Source organism: Megalops cyprinoides, chromosome 1, assembly GCF_013368585.1.
Source record: "Megalops cyprinoides isolate fMegCyp1 chromosome 1, fMegCyp1.pri, whole genome shotgun sequence".
In the NCBI taxonomy this organism is placed as follows: domain Eukaryota; kingdom Metazoa; phylum Chordata; class Actinopteri; order Elopiformes; family Megalopidae; genus Megalops; species Megalops cyprinoides.
The window spans coordinates 3,547,169-3,571,423 of record NC_050583.1 but is presented as its reverse complement, the minus strand read 5'-3'; the positions used below and the strand labels follow the sequence as shown (position 1 = coordinate 3,571,423).

The 24,255-nt window shown below is 41.0% G+C and overlaps 1 protein-coding gene across 1 annotated transcript; it reads right to left on the bottom strand.

Annotated features, from left to right (window-relative positions):
* Positions 1 to 878: 878 nt before the first annotated feature.
* LOC118783187 (adhesion G protein-coupled receptor E1-like) lies at positions 879 to 18,237 on the bottom strand. Its single transcript, XM_036536931.1, has 20 exons — positions 18,219 to 18,237; positions 17,864 to 18,097; positions 15,460 to 15,603; positions 14,331 to 14,474; positions 13,196 to 13,339; positions 12,810 to 12,956; positions 10,972 to 11,115; positions 10,515 to 10,661; positions 7,656 to 7,690; positions 7,233 to 7,313; positions 6,254 to 6,431; positions 5,384 to 5,497; positions 4,915 to 5,096; positions 4,637 to 4,798; positions 3,819 to 4,025; positions 2,362 to 2,591; positions 1,924 to 1,990; positions 1,742 to 1,833; positions 1,368 to 1,530; positions 879 to 998 (listed from the first exon to the last, which is right to left on the bottom strand). The coding sequence occupies exons 1-20, from the start codon at positions 18,235 to 18,237 to the stop codon at positions 879 to 881; spliced, it is 2,754 nt and encodes a 917-aa protein (XP_036392824.1).
* Positions 18,238 to 24,255: the final 6,018 nt, after the last annotated feature.

The following is a 24,255-nucleotide window of genomic DNA, read 5'->3' as shown; positions in this document are numbered from 1 at the left end:
TAACTACCTAAACCATGCTTTCGTATAGCTTGTGAGGGTGAGAACTAGGAAATTTACTACTTTAATGTCAATCCCTTCTTGATAGCCAGTGTTCTCACTGAAAACCTTTTGTCATTAATCTGGAGAGGGATAGCTACTGTGTACATAAAACATTAAATAAGACATAAAATTCATTTTCCATTATAACTATGATACCCAGGAACAGTTATTCATGATTCATTATTCATATCACAGTTATTATGCATGATAATACAAAAAAAGAATGGATTATTAATGGTTATTGTACCATGTGTGGAAGAACAAGAAGACTTCAAGGTCTATCCCTTGTTCTTGCATGAAAATAAAAGAAAGAAAATAATGGACTATTAATGGTTTTGTACCACTGAAATTAAGTATTATGCATATTATTATGTATTATATTATGGTAACAAGCACATAATTGCATCATTCACATAAGAACACTCATCTGGCAGCTTTTGAAAGGCTTGAACACATCTCCTGTAAAGTGGACTCTTTGTTCTGCAAGAAAAAATAAAGAAACAATGACATCAGGAGAGAAGCTTATCCTGGAAACCTGTTAGGATCTACAATATAGTCACCTGAATACTGCTTTTTGAAAAGTGTCTATGTTTCTAATGTTTTATTTCCAACATAATGCAGGCTTTGGGCACAGTCTAATGTAGAGAAATCAGAGGGATCATTACAGTGCAGAATCTGAAACATTACAGCAACACAGAGGAAGGCTCCCATCCAAGACTGCTGCATTACTAATGTGCAGGAAAAAGCCGATTCCCCTCTCAGTGCATGACTGGTATATTACAAGAGCTTGGATACAGGGCCTTTGCCACTGCAGAGAACTTATTGACACTTCACCTTTGTCAGCTTTCACTCACTGTGACGTTCGAGGACATCGGGAATGTCTTGGAGGAGTTACAGGAGTCAGAGGCATCACTGGAGTTGCGAAGGATCTTCCACCACTTCCTGTACCATTCCTGAACCTGCAACACACATAGGAGGAAGTAAAGGTACAACAGAGCACAGGTACAGCTGTGACAGGTGAGTCTGGGAAGATAAATGAGATGGGGGTGAGATGCAGGTGAGACAGAGGAGATAGGATGTACAGATTAGAGACACAGGTGAGACCAAATGGGGAAGATACAGATTGGTAAGTGAGATGGGTTATTGGTTAGAAGTAAGAGTGGTAAATTAATGAATGACACAGAGGAAGAGACACAGGGTAGTAACATCAGGGATAGAGGTGAGAAGAAGGAAAAGAAGATGAGTTAGCTAAGCAGGTAAGGCAGACTGGTACCAGGACAGTGAGTGGGGAACAGGGGCACAAGTGGGTAGAACAGGTGGGTGTTCACCTCTGTTCTGAAGACGCAGTGCACTAGGAAGATGAATGTGCCCTGCTGGGAGGTTATAAGCAGGAAGAGATACTCCAGCACCTTGCTGTTATTCACAAAGAAGCCGAACATCCAGGAGCAACCAAGAATGATGAACTGGAATAGTATTTTTACCACCATCATCCTTCACAGAGACACAAAGAGAGAGAGAGAGAGAGAGAGAGAGATGGGTTAGCACCAGAGGTGTCTTATACCTGTGTCCATTCTCTAACACCTGTATTTGTCTTTTTGTTCCTTTACTTTTCCTTGCAACTGTTTTTGATCTATCTGTTGTTGCCTAGCTAAATTCTCTTACAAACACCTGTCCTCTCATTCCTCTACCTGTTCTCTCCTACCTGGTGTCTTTCAGTTGAGAGATTTCCTTGTCCCGGCCAGCCAGAGCAAACCACAGGTATCCAGTGATGGTAGTAAAGAGGATGACATTCACCTGTACAGGTCAGACAATGGTATATTTTCATCAAAAGAAAGTCAGACTGTAACTGGAAACAGATATCAAACAAGTAAGTCAAGTACTTACTGCAAGGAGAAAACACACTGGCCCCAGAAAAGACCAGATGAAGCCTTCATCAGTCTTCAGCCAGCACCTACGATCAACCAGCCTCAAAGTTACAGAAATCCCACAAATCAATCGAATCCAGTCCAGTATGGAGTCAAGTCCAGCACCATGACACCAGGGAAGAACAGTTCCAGGCTGATCCAGAACAATGTCTACATAAATGTCATAGCTGTCCATAATGCTGCTAGCTTTCCATGACCCAGGAGTACTTTAATACTTGTGAACTTTAATACTTGTAACACTTGTGAACCAGTTAATCTCACCTCTCTGCAAATATCTATAATTCTACTCAAACAAGAAAATTTGCTGGGTACAGTCTTCTCATATTACAGAACAACAGTAGGTCACACTGTATATGCCCTGCCCCATCCCCTTAGCCCCGCCCCTGTCTGCACTCACTCTTTGCTGCCGTATCCATGGGGAACCACTCCTGCAGACACACACACCACCAGGGAGGGGATGCCGTAGCCAATCAGCAGCAGGAAGCCCAAGTGGATTCCCTCCCTCTGTATAACCCTAACTTCTTGCAGGTTGCGCACCAGCAGGAAGAGCTGCAGAGCCTCCAGGAACATCCACATAAAGCTGGACAGGAAGAGGAAGTGCAGCACGCCCGAGATCACTGCACACACCTGTGCACATGTCGACATCATCATTACCACCACCATCACTGATGCAAAGTTAAAAAATGCAAACCCTGTATAATGCTATACACCCTGCCCTTACATTCAATCAACAGTTGTCTGCAAAATTCATTTAAAAATAAATGCAAGTGCTAATTTTAACAATACAAATCCTTTCTCACTTTTATTCATTTTAGTAATCGGTGAACTCTCCAAAGTATTTGTGATGGAAAACAAACAACACTGGCAATTAACTGTGAGGCAAGTTGCCTAAGTGATAAATGCTGACACTTCAGACTGTTTCCTTTGGGTTGATTTTATAAAATACAGTGCAGTAATATATTATGTATTACACCACACTGTAGATAATTTAAATAGTTTAACCACTAGATTCCAGTTAAAGTGTCTGTAAAGTCACCTTTGATATTAATAAATAAGCCCATTCAACATTCAGTTTCAATTTTACATTCTACATTAGCTTGAATTAACAACAAAGGATACAAGATAACAACAACAGTGCTGAATTATTCAGGCAACAAGTAGGTGTTACATTTGCTCTTGTAAATGGATACATAGAGGTAAACCATAATAAATGGCAACCCTAATGTTAGTGTTTGTACACAAAATACTAAAAGGGAACTTGTCAAACTTGATACCTTGTGTAGTTGATGTTTTAGTTATATTGTAACATTTTTTGTATTACATCACGTTACCAAAGCAATTGTAAGTTGCAAATATAAGCACCTTTGGAGCAAATGGGTCCCTGTGCTACAGGATTGCCCATTATTCCACTTGTTGACAGACTCTCCTGAAGTCATTCAAAACTAATATTGTATTTCAGTACGACTTATTGAATAATCTCCATAGTTACTGTATGAATGAACCATAACCAGGTGGGTGGGAATGCAAGCAGAGGACCACCTCCTCTGCGTTATATAATGCAAACCCTGCCCACTTCACATGAACTCCAATTTATGATGGAGGTGATTACATAACCTGTCTGCCCGGATGCGTCTGTCTAGTCAGGCTAGGACAGGCCACAGACACACCAGTGGAGGCAAAGAAACTGTCTGTTAATCAAAGAAACTGTCTGTCAATGTCCCATATTCGTATGCTTAGTTCTTGTCATGATGTCATGAAAAGAGTAAAGAACTGAGGAGGTAGCCGGCACTGAAATTATACACAGTGATGAGGTCTCTGATATAAGGTAAAAGTTGGGAGCTGTGGGTGGAGAACCTTGTGCTTCTGGATGTGAGAGAGGAAACTCTGCACCAGCAGGAAGAGCAGGTGGGCCAGGAAGAGGCAGACGGAGAGGTTCAGGCGTGCTGTGTTGCTGACTTTAGGGTTCCGGCGAAAGAGGATGAAGGTCAGGATGGCCAGGGCCAGAAACAGCAGCCCCACTGACAATGCAATCATGCTGATCCACTTCAAGATGATGTCATCCTGGAAAAGTCAATCAAAACAGAAATCCACAGAAATAATAATAAAAAAAATATGGCAGCTCCTGCATTTCAGTAACACCAGTTGAACCATGGTCTGAACACTGACTTTCTTCTCCTGTTAAATGGTTCATCAAGGAGTAGGGCTTCATTTTAGGGTTCTTAATGATGAAATATGTTTTTATTCCAGATCTACCAGCTTTTTGCAAGTAATACTCTGAATATTCAACTCTCGTTCCAGCCCAGTGCAGTAAAACAGTTTAGTGGTTTCAGATCAAACCACCATTCAAATCACAACCAACTCCTTCAAACAGCACATACAGTAATAAGGCAAATTTTTGTCCAGCGCATTGGACACAATGGACAGATGTGGATTCTCAGAACGCTAAAGCTCTTTGCTACCATGGATCCTTTGCTTCTTATAATATGTACTATAAATTGTTCAGTTAGGATGTGTCAGAATTGCTGATTAGGAGTCAATGGACAACCAGTTTTACATTGAGCTAGAGAAGCATATGAGTTTGTGCTGTGTATTGATCGTCTTGGTTGGGGCCCACCTAATACATCTGTTTGTCTTTTCTCTGATTGGTTTACTCGTCTCCCTTCACTCCTCACCTCAGGTGGTGTGCCCGTCTGCATGATGAGGGCAAAGGTGGACAGGTGGTTGCAGGTGCACACGGTGTGAGTGGTGTTGGTCTCTGTGAGCTCACAGCCATCCACGATCCACCTGCTCTGATTCCAGTACACACAGGTGAGCTGGCCCTCAGGGTCCACCTGCTGAGAAAGGGAGGGAGGCTCAACATGTAAGTTCAGAGCGACACCAAATCAATGTCATTACAGTGGAAACTTTGTTAAAGGTATTAGTGAGGGGTATGGATGGAGCAAAGACTCACTATGAGGTGTCTCAGGGTAAAGTTGACTGGACTGGGCAATGTTGTGTTTTTAGTTTTGGGGATGGAGGCAGAGACGACACTGGACATCATGGTCTTGTTGCTCTTCCTCTTCGTGTGGAAGAATTCAGCCTTCAGCACGTCCTCCATGTTGGTGTAGGTCATGAAGGCCACCGCTGCAGATCCTGCAGAACAGACCAACAGAACCAACACAACTCAGAACCTTAACTGCTAAGGAACATAACCTACATACATCATCAGCTGAAGTTATAATGCTGTGTCTTGTTTAGAGATTTGTAGTTATGTGTTGAAAAAAAATGATTTTTGTTGGTTTACACACACACACACACACACACACACACACACACACACACACACAGATTAAAAAAGATCCAACAGATCCAAGATCTAAAAGGACCAAATAATGAACAATGCACCGTGTGATTGGCTGAGGTGTGGATTCTGAACTCACCATTGTTGTTCTTAGCGATGCCAAGTAGATCAATTTCCAAAAGGTTGTTTCTCGATTTCAGCTGAGGTGTGTCTGTCAGGTTGGCTTCTGGCCCGATGGCAAATGTTTGTACCTCTGACAGAAAAGATGGAAAAAACCTGACAGTAAATGCCTTCATTGTAAATTATTTGCTTATACTGAGCAATTTACAGTACTATATTACAGGCAGTCCCCACTTCACAATAATCTGGTGTTCAGAAATCAGCACTGGTGTTTGCAAAAACTCTGCTCCTAAAAGTTTTAGGGCACAAAACACAGATTTATGACACATCCTTTAAAGGAACTCTGACCAAATTTGTCCAGTCAAACCACTGTATATGCTGGCCTACCCTTAGCCCCAAGAGCAAAGAATAAACTGACAATAATATAATATAATGCTTTGCTTAAGCATTATACAACATAAAACAGAGAAAACACAGAAGATGAAATGACCCCCCCGAGCTACTACATACATACACAATACATAATAAAAATACAAGTACACAATAAAATAAACAATAAATACATAAAAATGTACAATACACAATAAAATGCACAATAAATATAAAAATGCAGACCTGGTGCATACAGACTACCTTAACGCCCGTCTAAACAGATACAGTATGTCTTAAGCTGCCTTTTAAAAGAATCCACGGAATCAGCAGACCTTAAGGGTGTGGGCAGAGCATTCCACAGTTTCGTTGTAACAGCCTCAAAAGCTCGATCGCCACGGGTCTTTAGGTCTTTTTTTAAACTGGATCCTATACTTCACAGGAAGTCAGTAAAGAGATATAAGCACAGCACATTTCTTTCACAAAGGACTGTGCTAAACGGTTATTGGAGGGTGCAAACCTATTTGTGTGGTATTGACGCTGGCAAAGCTCTGGTTTTGTGTGGGCTTCACCAGCGCTGACGCCAGCTTCTCTGTGACCTCCAGCATGGTATCTCTCAGCTTGTCTCTGACCTCACCCTCCCTCACAGACAGCACATCCACAGCATTCAGGGTTGCATTCAGCAGCGTTTCCACTGTCTGTATGACAGTACAATAACACTGTTATAACATGCTAATAATGGCACTGTTATAATACATGTTAATGGCAGAGGCTTAATGGCTATAACACATCAGTTACACAGTAATAACATGGATAACACAGTATTTAACAATGGAGCCATAATAACAGAGCATCTAAATGACACAGCAAGACGACAGTAGCAGTAATAATGTTGCAGTGACACAACAATCACATACACTAGGCTTGGGCTGATATTCAATATTAACATATACTGCAATATTTGTGGGCCCTGGTGAAAACAGGATTTTAGAAATTTTTGCAATTTTTTTAAAAATAAAAAACTGAAATATTGCACTGACATAAGTATTCACACCCTTTGCTACGACACTTGAAATTTAACTCAGGTGCATCCCATGTCTCTTGATCATCTTTGAGATGTTTCCACATCTTGACTGGAATCTACCTGTGGGAAATTCCATTGATTGGACATGATTTGGAAAGGCACACACCTTTCTATACAAGGTCTCTCAGCTGACAATGCATATCAGAGCAAAAAAATATATACCGCTCAAGCTTGACATACACCAGCAGGGTCACACATATACACACACACACACACACACACACACACACACACACACACACACATCACTTTACACTTTATCATCATGGAAAGAAAGGGGGAGAGTGGGGACAGACAGAGAAGGGACAGAGGAAGGATGTTTCCACTGCAACATGGCTGCCACTATCTGTGCAGCGCTACACAGCACACTAAATACACACAGCACAGTGAAAACGGCAGCAGATACTGAACTCACTGTGGGTGGAAGCACCAGTGAGCTGCTGTTGTCTAGCAGATTAACCACAGAGTCCAGCTGGCACCACTCCACTGATTTACCCTGGAACAAACAACCAGTCAGCGCTGATCATTTAGGGAATGACTTCTCAATCTCATTACTTGCAGACATAACCGTCAAAACTTGTAAAACACAGCAAAAAAGAAAAAATGCTGTAAATGTACTGAGTGTGGACACGGATGGGCCTTTCGTCAAAGGACTGTCATGTAGGTTAAAAATAAATCCAGGTATGGGAGGTTATCTGGGTCAAGGTAAAATCCTCTGGAAAAATCTTTAAAAAACAATATACATAATAATGAGTTACAGAGATAATAGGTAGCGATTGAAGGATAAACAGTTACCCCCTGCTGGCTCGACCCCTGCTCACAGAATGAAAGCTCTCACCTCACATTCTGCTGTATTTAAGCCCTCTGTCACACCTGCAACACAAGCAATAGTAAACATTTCAAATGCAGACCTGTCTGTCTAGGGACAGTGAATGCAGATCATGAGGAGGAATCTGTTTAAATCTGCAACTGGAGCTCAGGACTGCACTTCCATCAAGACCCACAAGAGGGAGACATCCTCAAAAGTACCACGTCAAAAGTAAGAAATGTATATCACCCTGAAGGACTGGCAAAGGGAATTGATCATTGATCATAAATAATTTCCTTGTGGTGATCAAGTTGTCATGAAAATATAACACAAATAAAGAAATCTAGGTCACAAATGATACATTTAACTGTTGATGTGCAATTCTGAATGAAAGAGAAGGCAACAATTGTGATAACTTAATTTTTCAACATACTTGATGTTATTTGAAGTTTGGTAACAGCTAAATGAGAAATCAATGCAGTATTGATCACACATTTTCATGAGTGCTTGCTTATTTCACTTCAAATTTAGATTTCTCAATCACTAAACTTAATGGCCAGCAGTAAGTTTAAAGTAGTAACAATTTCTATCTATCATAGCAAGTTGATACGTAAGTGAGCCCACTATTAGGATAGCATGGATGTGAATGGAGTGAGCAGTTTCATACCAAATGATGCAGTTTTTTTTTTTTTTTGGATTTTATACAGAACAAACAGAGAACAGTCTTCAAAAACAGATTCAAAGAAATAGACCACTATCCCCCCACCCTCTAGCCACCCCCCACCCTCCCTCCCTCCTTTAACCCCCCTCACCCTTCCTCCCCCCTTACCCCTCCCGTAGACAGGGTGGAAAGGACAAGCTATGGCTGGATCGACAAATGGACAAAATAAATGTATGTACAAATACATGTGGAGGGAAAAAAAGAAAAATACAGCAACAAAATATCAACAGCATTGTACAAAGATTATAGAACGTGGACTCTAACTTAAACGAATCAATATTTTTTTTTTAAGTTACCCCACCCCCAGAGGAGGACAACATCTTGTTCTGTCTTCTTCCTTGTGAAACAATATATTTCATTATTCTTTACCTTCTTTGTTTAAATATATTACTAATTCCATCCTTTAGCCTCTCTAACTTTATCCCATCTTTTGGCATAAGCTAAAGCTCCTGTTTCATGTGCCTTAAGACACTCGGTTCGACAATAATAGTTTACAAAGGTCTTGAATCTCTCAATTCTTAGAGTCTCCACTGAGGTCAACCCAAAAAAAAACACTTTTCCAAGCATATAATTATGTTCTGTATTACGTGAGAGTGTTTTGTATCACTGTAAACAAGTTTAATTGAAGACAAACATCCTGCATTGATAACCATTCTTAAACTTTTGTCCAAAATAAGGCCACAATCGGACAATACCAAAACAAACGCTCTACAGATTCCATCTCTTCTTGGCAGAATCGGCATACGGGGGATGGGTCAATTCCCGAGATATTTAACAACTTTTTTGTTGCCAGGAACTTATATATTAGTTTGTATTGGAAATATCTTATTATTTAATCTAGTGTTGTTTTATAAAGGATTATGAAGATCTAATTCCATGGCATTGGTGAATCTAACATTTTTTCCCAGCTATCTAAAATCTTGCATGATATGGCAACTAAGACCTTTGTTTCTAAGTAAAATTTGTAGATATCTTTATTATCATCAACCATATCCTTTATAAAAAATTATGCTTTTGTCAAACATTTGTTTCTAAAAAATCATTGTTCTCTCCATCGTAATCTTGGAGTTCAGCTATATGATTTGTTGTAAGACTTGTTCTGTATTTTCTGGTGGATGAAATTGGTATTGTAACCAACTTTGTAGAGCTTCTTTCAAAAAAAGTGGAGAAAATAGAGAATATGTAATTAATTACTGAATAACGCATAACTTTGATTTGTAAGAATGGAAAAAGTCTTTTTCTAAAATGGGGTGAACACTCTTAAGTAATCAACTGGAAAACCATTGTGAGTTGAAATAGAATTTAGGAATAAGGGAGGCTTTAAGTGAGAGATTCAATGCTTTTAAATTGGGTAATTTTAAACCACCAGATACGTAATCATTATAGAGATATGTCCACTTAATTTTACCTTGTTTGTCGTTCCATATAAATTGGAACACCTTCTGCTCATATGTTTTGAAAAATTATTCTTCAGGAGTTGGTAATGCCATGAATAAATAGGTAAAGTGGGATACAATTAATGAATTAATTAAAGCTGTTTTGCCATAAATGGTCAAATGTTTTCGTTTCCAGGGCTGCAAGATCTGAGTTTATTATTGAAATTAAGTGTTGATATTTCATTCATGTTCTCTGGGATATGAATACCAAGTAAATTAACCGACCCATCTGTCAAACTGAATGGTAAATCACATGGTAGGGAGAAATCTGTATTTGCAGTTTTTTTTTTTATTTCATGATGATGCTTTTGGTGTGTGACAAATTTCCAATGAGTGAGCAAACCATGGTAAGGGAGGGTGTTTCACATTTTATTTCACATTCTATTCATTCTTCTTCAATAGAAGGTCCGAAACCATATGATTATCCAGTGCATTTGCATGGACATAACTGTGTGGAACCATGACCTTTTTTGCCCTCCCATCAACTGGATCATGATTGGAGGCCTTCTTGGACCTTCATTGAGGTGCTCTTTTGCCAGATGAAGATAGCAAAAGCCTTTTCCTCCATGTAAAGGAGGCATTTCTGTAGTTCAGGAAACAACACATCTGATTGAGCTTTGCAGGAAAAATTGTTGTGGCCTTCAGAAAATCCTATGATCTCCACGGTGTTCCCAGCCCTCTCCCCCATTCACCTGTACAGGGGGTGACTCCCAGCTTCCAATCCTCACTCACCTGTACAGGTGGTGACGCCCAGCTTCCATTCAAGCCCCGGGCTGGGAATGAATCCCTCCTTACACTCGCAGGTGAAGCTGCCAGCGGTGTTGCTGCAGGTTGCGTTTGAGTCGCAGATTGTAGGGTTCTCCCTGCATTCATCCACATCTGCACAAAGCAGAGAGGAGAAGCACTACATTTCAAAGACGGCACTAATGTTTCAGTACCTGTGCAGCTATGAATGCACATTTGTAAGTAGCTCTGGATGAGCGTGTCTGCCAAGTGATTAATTGTACATGGACAGTATGTGTTTGAGAAAAGGAGAAATTTCTGCAGGTTAATCATGGTGATGTATAAAATCTACTGAAGAAAATCTTTGAACGGGGCTTTGTAAAAATTTATGGCAATGCGCCCCAAGACATCCTAAACCAAAACATATGTGTGTGTGTGTGTGTGTATGTGTGTATTTGTCCTTCACCTTGGCAGGGGTATGTGGAGTTGGTGAGAATGACCCTTGGGGGGGCTCTGTATCCATGGTGACAGGAGCAGCTGTATGACCCCACAGTGTTGCTGCAGGTTGCGTTGGGGCCGCACACAGAGGTGTCTGTGCACTCGTCTATATCTGTGGAAAAGAACACACCTGTCACCTGCCCTGTGTGACACAGTCCTATTTACCCACCCCCGCCAACACTGACGCCCCGCCCCCACCCTACCCTAGACTGCTCTGAAGGTGGGGTGGACCACATCGCTGTGTGCTGTATGTATGTATTTATGTGCTGTCAATGAATATTGTCACCCTAGCGGTAGAACGAGAGAGGCGTGGTGAATTTCACCCAGTGAGTGCACCAATGGGAAATAGTCTGGACCAGTCTGCTAGCTAGCTAATCATGGCTGTTGATATGGCTGGGTATCCTTTCAAATTTTTCAGTATCGGAGTCGATATCAGTACCTGGAATTCGGTGCCGGTACCAAAACAATACTTTTTTCGGTACCTCATTATACTCGTTGTTGTTGTAAGCAATTGTTTTCTACTATAACCAAAATTTTCATTTCATCAGACAAAATAAACCAACACTTCTCAATTTCCACAGTGCAAAGTATTTATTGTTCGCTTACTGAACAACTGTATGAACAGCTTATATAAATAGTGAAATATGAAATGTACACAATTATTTTACCATTTTATTATTCTGCCAAACAAAGGGGTTTACAGTCATATTTTCAATCCATTTATAACAATAATGCCTAAGGTAGGTAGCTAATGCTAGCTAGCAATGATTTGTGAATCCGTGTGGTCTGAACTAGCTAATGTCAGAAAAAATGCGGGTTATGAAAAAAAGGCCTTCATTTGTAGCAAGCGAGGAACATGTAATTTTTTCATGTAACAGCTTTATATGCAGCTCACAGGAATTAAAATAACAATTATATCGCTTTATAACAAATCCTACTGTAATCAACATAACTGCCCAGCAAGCTAGCAAGCACGATTATAAGTGGCAAAAGTCACACAAATTTTTCTGCAATATTCCACTTTTAGGCACTGACAAATGTTTGCAGCTAGTTAGCCCTATTCTTGTCTGAGATTTTTAGCTGAGAACCCATTACAATGAGGCAACTAGCTACATATCTACGTAACGTAACCTTGGTGTAGTTGTCGACCTATTCACTCAGAAAGTTAAAATATTCCAGCCAGGACCTCCCTTTTCAAGGGAACTGCTTATGATATCTTTCGATAGAAGACCGTCTGTGCTCATTATCACTGTCTGGCAAGTGCTGGCTCGATCCATATATATCTCGATGTTCATGCGCAGTTCAGTAACCATTCACATTCAAGCCTTATGACTGAAAATTCTTGTCTTCCTATTCCAATATTCTTGGTGTATGCAGTGCTTTGCACTGTCAGCCAATCAGACCCTTTGGTGCATTTTATAAAACGTCTGATTGTTGAACAATCAAATGAGAATTTCTTTGCGAGCAAAGCCTTAATTGAGAAAGGGAGTCCTTACCACAAAGTACCGAAATGTAGCACCAAATGCATGAACAGATTTCCATACTTGGTAGTAGATGTTACTCGTTTGGTGCTTTAGAAGTACCGAGCCTTGACACTCAGCCTTAGCTGTTGAATTGTAGAATTTTACAAAAGCTTCGAAGTCCTACCACAGTTTGGGGAGAAAATGCCAAAAAATCCTTATGAGTCAAAAAGTGTGTGTGTGTCTGTGTTTGTGTATGAGTGTGGTATGTGTGTTTGCTCATTTACCTTGCAATTAACCACTCACCTGTATGGGTGGTGACTCCCAGCTTCCCCTCCACACTCACCTGTACAGGTGGTGACTCCCAACTTCCATTCCAGCCCCGGGCTGGCAATGAATCCCTCCTTACACTCACAGGTGAAGCTGCCAGCGGTGTTGCTGCAGGTTGCGTTTGAGCCGCAGATTGTAGCATTCTCCCTGCATTCATCCACATCTGCACAAAGCAGAGAGGAGAAGCACTACATTTCAAAGACGGCACTAATGTTTCAGTAGCTGTGCAGCTATGAATGCACATTTGTAAGTAGCTCTGGATGAGCATGTCTACCAAGTGACTAATTGTACATGGACAGTATGTGTTTAATGAGAAGAGAAATGATGAAATGTCTGCAGGGTAATCATGGAAATCTATAAAAATCTAATGAATATGTGTGTGTGTGTGTATTTGCCCTTCACCTTGGCAGGGGCATGAGGAGTTGGTGGGAGTGACCCCTGGGGGGGCTCTGTATCCATGGTGACAGGAGCAGGTGTATCCTCCCACAGTGTTGCTGCAGGTTGCGTTGGGGCCGCACACAGAGGTGTCTGTGCACTCATCTATATCTGTGGAAAAGAACACAGCTGACACCAGCCTTGTATGTACAGTCCAAAAGGCTGGAACAAGGGTAGCTCATTTTACACCTTTTTCTGCACTGTAATACTGGAACCAGGCTGGCTCTTTATCCCCCTCTCCCACTCTAATACTGGAAGCCGGCTGCCTCTTTGTACCTCATTCTCACTGTAGGGTCAGTCACAATGCCCCTTTTTCATAGTAAGGACGGAACCACTTAAGTACCTCTTAGCCAAACTGACAATATCTGTGCCCTAGCAGGGAATCAACTGGGACCATTTCAGTCACAAGCCCTGCTACTTACCACTGTTCCACACTGCTGCCCTGTGGTGAAATGAATATATGTATAATGGTATTTGAATCCTCATACTTACAGAGCCCTTAGAGCTGGAGATTAGATCAATAATGTCTTCAAGCCATTTCAAAAAATGCCAGAAGCAAAGAGACTGAATGTGTGCCATACCAAGACTGCTCATGAACATAGACATGACGGGGGGAACTGCCTACTTTTTCGTACCATGGGACCTTTAATGACTGAAGAGAGTCAGCCCCTTGGTTTAACATCTCATCCAAGAGACTAGGTCTCTAACAACACAGTGTCCCCATCACTGCACTGGGACATTTGTCTACTGTAAGATCCAGAGGTAAGACTGTCCCACCAGCACCACTTCTAGCAGCAACTTGATTTTCCCTCCACTAACAAAGCCCAACCCTGCCTAGCTTCTGCCAAAAGGCAGAAGACAGCTGGAGGGTGGTGTGGCTACTGGTGGGTCTGTTCTCGAGAAAACGACTCAGCAGATGGACCCAGCACTAGTAAAGCCTTATCTACCAGCTACCTCTGAGAGAGTAGTGGAAGTTGCTTCTTGAACACAAGAGATATTAAGACTCAGTGACTCCTTAACTGAGCAGATAACACCAGCATCTTCATGATGACCACAGTTGTGTGTTGTTGTTGTTGTTGTTGTGTGTGTATTTATCTTTTACCTTGGCAGGGGTATGTGGAGTTGGTGAGAGTGACCCCTGCGGGGGCTCTGTATCCATGGTGACAGGAGCAGGTGTATCCTCCCACAGTGTTGCTGCAGGTTGCGTTGGGGCCGCACACAGAGGTGTCTGTGCACTCATCTATATCTGTGGAAAAGAACACAGCTGACACCAGCCTTGTATGTACAGTCCAAAAGGCTGGAACAAGGGTAGCTCATTTTACACCTTTTTCTCCACTGTAATACTGGAACCAGGCTGGCTCTTTATCCCCCTCTCCCACTCTAATACTGGAAGCCGGCTGCCTCTTTGTACCTCATTCTCACTGTAGGGTCAGTCACAATGCCCCTTTTTCATAGTAAGGACGGAACCACTTAAGTACCTCTTAGCCAAACTGACAATATCTGTGCCCTAGCAGGGAATCAACTGGGACCATTTCAGTCACAAGCCCTGCTACTTACCACTGTTCCACACTGCTGCCCTGTGGTGAAATGAATATATGTATAATGGTATTTGAATCCTCATACTTACAGAGCCCTTAGAGCTGGAGATTAGATCAATAATATCTTCAAGCCATTTCAAAAAATGCCAGAAGCAAAGAGACTGAATGTGTGCCATACCAAGACTGCTCATGAACATAGACATGACGGGGGGAACTGCCTACTTTTTCGTACCATGGGACCTTTAATGACTGAAGAGAGTCAGCCCCTTGGTTTAACATCTCATCCAAGAGACTAGGTCTCTAACAACACAGTATCCCCATCACTGCACTGGGACATTTGTCTACTGTAAGATCCAGAAGTAAGACTGTCCCACCAGCACCACTTCTAGCAGCAACTTGATTTTCCCTCCAATAACAAAGCCCAAACCTGCCTAGCTTCTGCCAAAAGGCAGAAGACAGCTGGAGGGTGGTGTGGCTACTGGTGGGTCTGTTCTCGAGAAAACGACTCAGCAGATGGACCCAGCACTAGTAAAGCCTTATCTACCAGCTACCTCTGAGAGAGTAGTGGATGTTGCTTCTTGAACACAAGAGATATTAAGACTCAGTGACTCCTTAACTGAGCAGATAACACCAGCATCTTCATGATGACCACAGTTGTGTGTTGTTGTTGTTGTGTGTGTATTTATCTTTTACCTTGGCAGGGGTATGTGGAGTTGGTGAGAGTGACCCCTGCGGGGGCTCTGTATCCATGGTGACAGGAGCAGGTGTATCCTCCCACAGTGTTGCTGCAGGTTGCGTTGGGGCCGCACACAGAGGTGTCTGTGCACTCATCTATATCTGTGGAAAAGAACACAGCTGACACCAGCCTTGTATGTACAGTCCAAAAGGCTGGAACAAGGGTAGCTCATTTTACACCTTTTTCTCCACTGTAATACTGGAACCAGGCTGGCTCTTTATCCCCCTCTCCCACTCTAATACTGGAAGCCGGCTGCCTCTTTGTACCCCATTCTCACTGGAGGGCCAGTCACAAACCCCTTTTTCATAGTACCATTCATAGAACCATTTAAGTACCTCTTGCCCAAACTTACAATATCAGTGCCCTAGCAGGGGATCAACTGGGACCCTTTCACTTACAAGCCCTGCTACTTACCACTATTCCACACTGCTGCCCTGTGATGATATGATTATATGTATGATTGTATGTGGATCCTCATGCTTACAGAGCCCTTAGAGCTGGAAGTTGGATCAATAATGTCTTCAAGCCATTTCAAAAAATGCCAGAAGCAAAGAGACTGAATGTGTGCCATACCAAGCCTGATCAAGAATGTAGAAATGACAGTGGCGGACCTCCTACTCTTAAGAACATAAGAACATACGATGACGAGAACAGGCCATTCGGCCCAACTAAGCTCGCCATTTCTTAATTAAAGAGTATCCAAAACTGCATCAAGTCTAGACTTGAACACAGCAAGGGTCTCTGCCTCAACTATGTGACCTGGCAACCTATTCCATGTATTAATAACTCTTTGTGTAAAATAATATTTCCTTACATTAGTGCAGAACTTACTCTTAACTAGTTTCCATTTATGTCCTCTTGTTTTACAGACTGAACTCACCCTAAAGAATTTATTATAGTTAACCTTATTGATTCCTTTTATAAATTTAAATACCTCAATTAAATCACCCCTAAGCCTCCTCTCGCTTAGTCTAAATAGGTTAAGTAACTTGAGTCTTTCCTCATAGCATTTATATTTCATGCCAGGAACTAATTTAGTTGCCCTTCTTTGAACCTTTTCTAAAGCTTCGGTATCTTTTTTATAGTGCGGTGCCCAGAACTGCACACAGTATTCCAGGTGCGGTCTGACTAAGGCATTGTATAATTTCAATATAACCTCTTTAGATTTATACTCAATACTTTTGGCTATATATCCCAGCATCCTGTTGGCCTTTTTTACTGCTACAGCACACTGCCTAGATCCTGTTAAGCTTGGGTCAACCATTACTCCCAAGTCCTTTTCAAATTGAGCACATTCTAGTTTTTTCCACCCATGAAGTAGTCTTGTCAAAGGTTCTTATTTCGTACATGCAAGACTTTACATTTATCTAAATTGAAAGTCATCTGCCAGGTATCTGCCCACTTTTGGATGCTGTTTAGGTCTTCCTGTATTACCTTAGTTGATTCTATACTGTTGGCTAGACCCCCAGAACATTCCTTTAAGAACCATGGGACCTTCATGGGACTTACTTAAGAGTACATTAGAGCTTTTCTGACAAAGGGGAGTCAAGCCCATGGTTTAACATCTCATCCAAGAGACGAGGTCTCCAACAGCACAGTGTCCCCATCACTGCACTAGGACATTGGTCTCCTATCATATACAGGGGTAAGACTGTACCACCAGCACTGCTTGCAGCCCAACACTGGTCTGTTTTAGAGAAAATGACTCTAAAACAGAGCAGATAAACCCAGCACTGGGAAAGCCTTATCCCACCAGGTATCTGTGAGAGAGCAGTTGAAGTCGCTTCTTAAACACAGGAGATTGACAAGCCATTTCAAAAAGATGCCAGAAGCAAAGAGACTGAATGTGTCTCATGAACATAGACATGACGGGGGGAACTGCCTACTTTTTCGTACCATGGGACCTTTAATGACTGAAGAGAGTCAGCCCCTTGGTTTAACATCTCATGCAAGAGACGACATCTCCAACAACACAGTGTCCCCATCACTGCACTGGGACATTTGTCTACTGTAAGATCCAGAGGTAAGACTGTCCCACCAGCACCACTTCTAGCAGCAACTTGATTTTCCCTCCACTAACAAAGCCCAACCCTGCCTAGCTTCTGCCAAAAGGCAGAAGACAGCTGGAGGGTGGTGTGGCTACTGGTGGGTCTGTTCTCGAGAAAACGACTCAGCAGATGGACCCAGCACTAGTAAAGCCTTATCTACCAGCTACCTCTGAGAGAGTAGTGGAAGTTGCTTCTTGAACACAAGAGATATTAAGACTCAGTGACTCCTTACCTGAGCAGATAACACCAGCGTCTTCATCATGACTACAGTCATGTGTTCCAAACCCACTGTGTGTGCACATTCTCAGAGTACACTCGCTGCTTGAACACTGAACATCATCCATCCAGATGCTCCCGTTCCCCTCTCCAAAGTAGGCACTACCTGGAGCAAACAGAGCACTCCCACAGCCAAGCTGCCTGCAGACCACTGCAGCATCATCCATATCCCAGCCATGATCACACACTGTTCCCCACTGGCCATTGAGGTAGACCTCCACTCTCCCAGAGCAGAGACCACTCCCATTAACCAGTCTGATCTGCAGACCACCTAACAGTGACAGAGGGACAGAGACTGATAAAGACTGAGACCTTCCACACATTCAGAATGGAATTTATTATGCAGTGGCAGGGGGCTGTAACATTTGATTGAGAACATCAGGTTGACTCACCGGTCTGTTCTGCTCCCATCCACAGCACAATAGCGCCCCCTGCAGGTGAGAGAATGGTTTCAGCAAGTTTCCGAGCATTAACCCCTTGCTATCCTCTACAGCCTCATATGCATATTCATCAGGTTATATACTGTAAAATAAAATCTCCCACAAGGAAAGCACTGTAGCTTACACACACATGGTGCTCATTATTATTTGCTACTGTAGTTGTTCTTACAATACATTATATAATATAATATAATAAGTAATATTTGTTATGCTTTTTTCTATGTAGTCTAATGGCTAATGTATATGCTAAATATCCAGAATCTTTCTGTAAACAGGGTTGCCATCCTGTGACCTTGATTTGTGTTGTGTTGTCCTTGAGGAGATATATCAACATCCGCCTCCAGTCGTCTTCCTCTGACACAAGATGAGTAGGTATTACTATTATTTTATAACCCGTGAAGAACCCAACATTTGGACACACTCACCTCGGACAATTAACAAAAAGCTGACAGCTGAACCTGACCATGTACCTGACACACTTTCAGGTGGGGATTCACTCGTTTGCAGTTTCCTGTTTGGCAAGGTGTTGCACAACAGATACATTTATAGTTACTGTGATTGTGATTGTGCTGTTGCTGTATCTAGCTAAGTGGCTCTTTACTTAATGTGAAGGTTCTTTCTGTTATGCAAGGACACACTTTCATTCCACAAGCTTGCCCTGTAATGTGCTACTGCAGATCATCTAAAACCTGTCTAGTTTCCATTTTACAGTTTTTTTTACAATTGCTTACACACTAAAATTAAAACTTTCCCACAATTAGCAAAACCTTACACACAAGGAGCAAAACACCAGCCCAGATTTGCACAACTGTAAGCACATTGTCAGCTTCACACTTTTTGCAAAACACTACACACAGTGATTTGCAAAACACTAAACACACTTGCATACATTTGACACAGAAATTTATCATGATGCCATTTCCTTGCAATTTCAAAGCAAAGGCTTTCAAATGAACACACCCATGAACCAATTGGTTAAACACAGCCACCAGGTGTGCACACACACAGGTGCTTAATTGTAGACACACCAATCAGGTTTAAGCACTATAAAAAGGCAACAGGTAAGCTCACCTGTCTTCAACACAAATGGACGGTGTCAAAGAGGGAGAGTGCGGATGAGAGGGGGAATCCGGAGAAAACAAGGTGGAGGAAGAGGAAGAGGTAGAGGCCAAGGTAGAGGAAGAGATAGAGGGAGAGGAAGACCTGGAGGAGGGGTAGGATGTGCACAAAGAAGAAGACAACCAAATCTGTCTAATGAAATTTGTGCTACACTTGTGGACCATGTAATAAACCATGAACTAACACTGAGGGAGGCTGGACTGAGAGTACTGAGAGCCTAACCTAAGCAGGTACACGGTGGCATCAATAGTTCGGACATTTCATCAAGAGCACAGGTGAGAAACTTATCTTCTGTCAACAGAAAATCTATAGCTTACTGCATGTACTATATCAACAGTTTTGGTATCTATTCCTGTATCATTTTACAGTAAGCTACATGTATTTTGTTTGGCCTACATAGGATTGAACGTCGAGAACACCAAGGAGGGAGGGGCCCCATATTCACACAGGAGCAAAAGAGAGAGATCATAAACCTCGTTTTGGCCAGTAATGCAATCAGACTTAGAGAAATTCAAACCCATATTGTCAATGATCACACAATTTTCAATAATGTCCAACAGGTCTCTCTGTCAACAATAGCCCGTATCCTTAAAAAACATCAAGTTCTGATGAAACAACTGTATAGAGTGCCATTTGAAGAAATTCAGACAGGGTGAAAGTCCTGCGGCGTGAAAATGTGGAGGTAAGTTTTGCACACATAACCTTTTTACTGTACATGTAATTTTACTGTATAGCAGACCTACAGTATTTTGATCTACACAATGTGATTTTTTGCTGTGTTTCAGAGAGTTTTGCAAATGGATGCGGAGGAAGTCCCGCATGAGTTTATATACATTGATGAGGCTGGATTTAACCTGACAACAGTGAGAAGAAGGGGAAAACATCATTAGCCACAGGGCTATTGCCAATGTGCCAGGGCAATGTGGGAGTAACATTACACTTTGTGCTGCCATTACACAGAATGGGGTCCTCCACCACCATGCCAACTTGGGTCCTTACAACACTGACCTCATTCTTACATTTTTAGACAAATCACACAATATTATCACAGCAGCAAACCAAAGGGACCAGATGCAATACATTGTCATCCGGGACAATGTATCTTTCCATCGTTTTGCTCTGGTCCAAAACTGGTTTCATCAACACCCACAATTTACAGTTCAATACCTTCCACCATACTGCCCCTTCCTAAACCCCATCGAGGAGTTCTTCTCAGCATGGTGGTGGAAGGTTTATGATCTCTGGCCCTATGTCCAGACGCCCCTCATTCAAGCTATGGAGGAAGCATGTGATCAAATTGATGCAGCATCAATACAAGGGTGGATTCGTCACTCCAGAAGATTCTTCCCACGTTGCCTTGCAAATGAAAATATACCCTGTGATGTTGACGAGGCCCTGTGGCCAGATCCAGCTAGGCAGAGAGATGATTTTTTTTTTCAGTACTGAACTGGATACGTAATTTATGTTACAGTACTACTGTAAGCTTACAGTGCAATGGTACGTTCAGTAATACTGTATGAAAACTGGAAAATGTTTTGTTATGAATGTTTTGTTGAAATGTTCAGTATTGACTGACTAGAGTATATGAAAAGAAATATTTTCATTAGTCTGCACAATTGATGTCATGTAGTGTTGGTGAATTTATTTTTACACTTTCTCTGTATAAATGCTAAAAGTGTTTTAGGTTGAGCACAGGAGTGTTTAACTGATTCAAACAGAATCAGACCATATGATGAATGTGTTTATGTTATGACAAAAAAATAGGGTTTTTATAAGAAATTGTATAGTTTTGACTAAAGTGTTCCATTTTGCAAATGATCTGGGGTGTTGTGCTACTTGGATGTAGTGTTGTGCTAATTGTGTGAAGTGTTTTGAAAAACCGGGCCCTGTTTTCAAAATTGTGCTTAAACAATTGAAAAAAACTGTAAGCAATTGAAAAAAACTGTAACAACCATGCATATGAGCACATCAGTTAATCTTTTGTGCAAAATGCACTACAACCACCAAAACACTTCATCCTTCACCCAAAAGTGACTTGTGCTGCCATAACAATAGCAAATGCTCTCTCCCAGCAAGACTACTTTGTCACTCAAAATACAATGGGCTAAAAAACAGAAACAACTTGAACCATTGCAAAATGCATATATTATGTGTTGCTGTATTCTCTGTTTTTGCATAGATTAGTGCTGCATTGCAAAAAAGGAAAGTAAAGTTTACAGTGCATATTGTAATACCAAACAAATAAATCTGAAATGCTGCAGTATGCCTCATGACAGCTCTATGCTACAATTTCTGAGGTATACTATAGTACAACAAAAAGTCTGCAGATGCTTTTCATTTCTCGTACAGTAAGTGAAACAACAACACATGATACTACCACTAGAAGTCTGCTGTAGCCCTAATGCTGACCCATAGTGTCCTTTGTATTTTGGGTTAAATTTTTATGAATTTCACATTTACTGCAACATTCTCCCTTGCCTTCAACCTTTAGAAAAAATCTTTATGGGGGTCTCTGGAAAAATCTTGAAAAAAATTATTTGTCACTTGTAATTGTCACTAAAAATGTCTTTTAACCCTTAAAGCCCGACAGACACAGCCTGTGTCCAAATTCCCATCCCTTCTTCTCGGTTGAATTGTTCAAAAAGTATTCATTGCTGACGATGACGATGAGTTGCTTGTCTATTCGACAAAGTGTTGGCAAGAAAAATAATTTTGAGTTTACATAAAATTTCGTAGTTACAATCTGCATTCAGATCTGCGTCCATCTCCATACCCATTACTCTTGTCTGAATTACTCATGAACTCGTCATTACATAGATATCACAAAAAAGAGCGGAACCGGAGCTTTGTTATGATGCTAGTCACATATTTGTACATATTTGTACAAGTAATCACGTTATAAAGACAGATCAAACTTCTGCAAAGTAATATCTTTAATAATTTTTTCACCCATTTTCAAACTCCTGCTTCTCAGTTGAATAAGTCATGAAGTCCCTATCGCTTCACATATGTTCAACAACATATATCAAAATAAACAGCAGAACTTACTCTTTCCGATGATACTAGCTGTTTCTCTGTGCGACAAAGTGTTGTCGAGTAATTCGGTTTTGAAATCACAGCAAATTTCTGCATTGTCTCCAACATAAGGCTGACATTACCCACTTTGTATGAAAAATAAACACAAAATGATGTATTTGCTTTTCATTGCAATGATTCAAAAGTTGTGATCAAAAGACATGCGCAGGTTTTCATAAAATAAAGCACATTCACACAATCCACACACTACATACAATTATTTATTTACTTCTTTATTTACCCCAGCCGAAAAAACCTCCCGTATATTGAAACCTAAATGTTGGCAGGTATGGGCAGGGGGGGACCCCCTGATTGCCACCGGGGTTTTTGCACACTGCCCACACCCCATAAATATTTGAAGCCAAGCAGCTATCATAACACCAAGATCAAACTTTTTGATCTGTTGTTTTGCCTGTCACAATACTGTAGATACCACTGTTGAGTGTGATAAATTTACTGTAGTTGCATTCTTGGGTCACTTTCTCTCACTGATAGCCCATAACTTACATATACAGCAGTAATGGTGGAAAAATCTCTTCAGCGACAACTACATCTATATTTTGCCTATGTACATGCAAATTTCAATGCAAATATGACCACTTACAAAAGTGGTAACAAGGCTGCAAACAAAAAACTGAATAAACTTTCTGCTAAAATCAGAATAATCTGTCTTATTTCAAGCATATAGTTTCATTTGTCTGTCAAAATGCAGCATAATTCCATCTACAAATTTTGTTTAGTTTTGAACTGAAAGTTAACTGTTTTGAACAGAGTATCTAAATGTCTGCAAAATTTGCTGTAGTTGTACAGAATTTTGCTGGTGGTGAACACTGACTGAGAGGGGTATTCATGAATTTCGGAAGAAGTGGTGATTGAATGCATTTTGTATCAAAGCAATGCATAAGTATACATAGTTTAGTTCACATAGTCTACTGATATGGTGAATGTGTTAAGTGTTTTGAAAAAGTGGACATGGTATTGAGACACGTGTGAAAATGATTGTAAAAAAAACTGTAATAAGACTCAGCTGCAGTGTAAGACTAAACAGGGAAGCATTGTTGATCTGTAGAAAGAGTCTTACTTTTTCTTGACATGTCAACTGCATTGAATTCACTTCAAAAATTCTGGAATTTAAATGGTTAAAAGTATTAAATACTCACAGAAAAGGGTGGTGAAAAGGTCGATTTTCATGACTGATGGTCTGACAGTTCCTGCGTGTCAGTCACACAGGGACCTCTCACTCTTCTTCAGTAGGAGAGTGCTGCAGGGTGAATATGCTTTTACAGGAACAGATTTGCCTTTACAGTATGTTATTGCTTCAGTGAGGTAATCATTAATGAGCACCCTGTGACGCTGGAAGTGGAAGGTTCCACCTTACTCTTCTGTCTCGAAGGAAGAGAAAGAGTCAAGTTTAAATCTGTAGCTGTGCATAAGGTATGACAATGCATACATTGGGAATTATTGCCGCAAGATCCCACTACATTTTACTGACAGAGAGAGAGAGAGAAAGAGAGAGAGATTTGAACTGTTCTAACATTTCTAACTGCTGAACTTATCAAACTGTGTCGTATAATTCTTGTGAACTTTACTGATTGTTGGCCAAATTTGGGAAAATGAAATCATAATTAGTTTATATATTTTATATGCAAAAAACACTACAGGTTATTAGTTCGTTTAAAGATGAGTAGTTTGAGAATCTGAGAAAGAACAATTTTGAATAGTTTTACAATGTTCAGTTTCATTATGAAAGTTAATTAATTTTTTAAGCACCATAGCGGACATCTAGCATGGAAAT

Excerpts from the sequence above, each read along its gene's own strand:
- LOC118783187 (XM_036536931.1), bottom strand. Across the intron at positions 10,662-10,971 it reads CTCCACATACCCCTGCCAAG|ATGTGGATGAATGCAGGGAG; the intron begins GTGAAGGACAAA and ends TGCTTTGTGCAG. Across the intron at positions 6,432-7,232 it reads CACTGGTGCTTCCACCCACA|ACAGTGGAAACGCTGCTGAA; the intron begins GTGAGTTCAGTA and ends ACTGTCATACAG.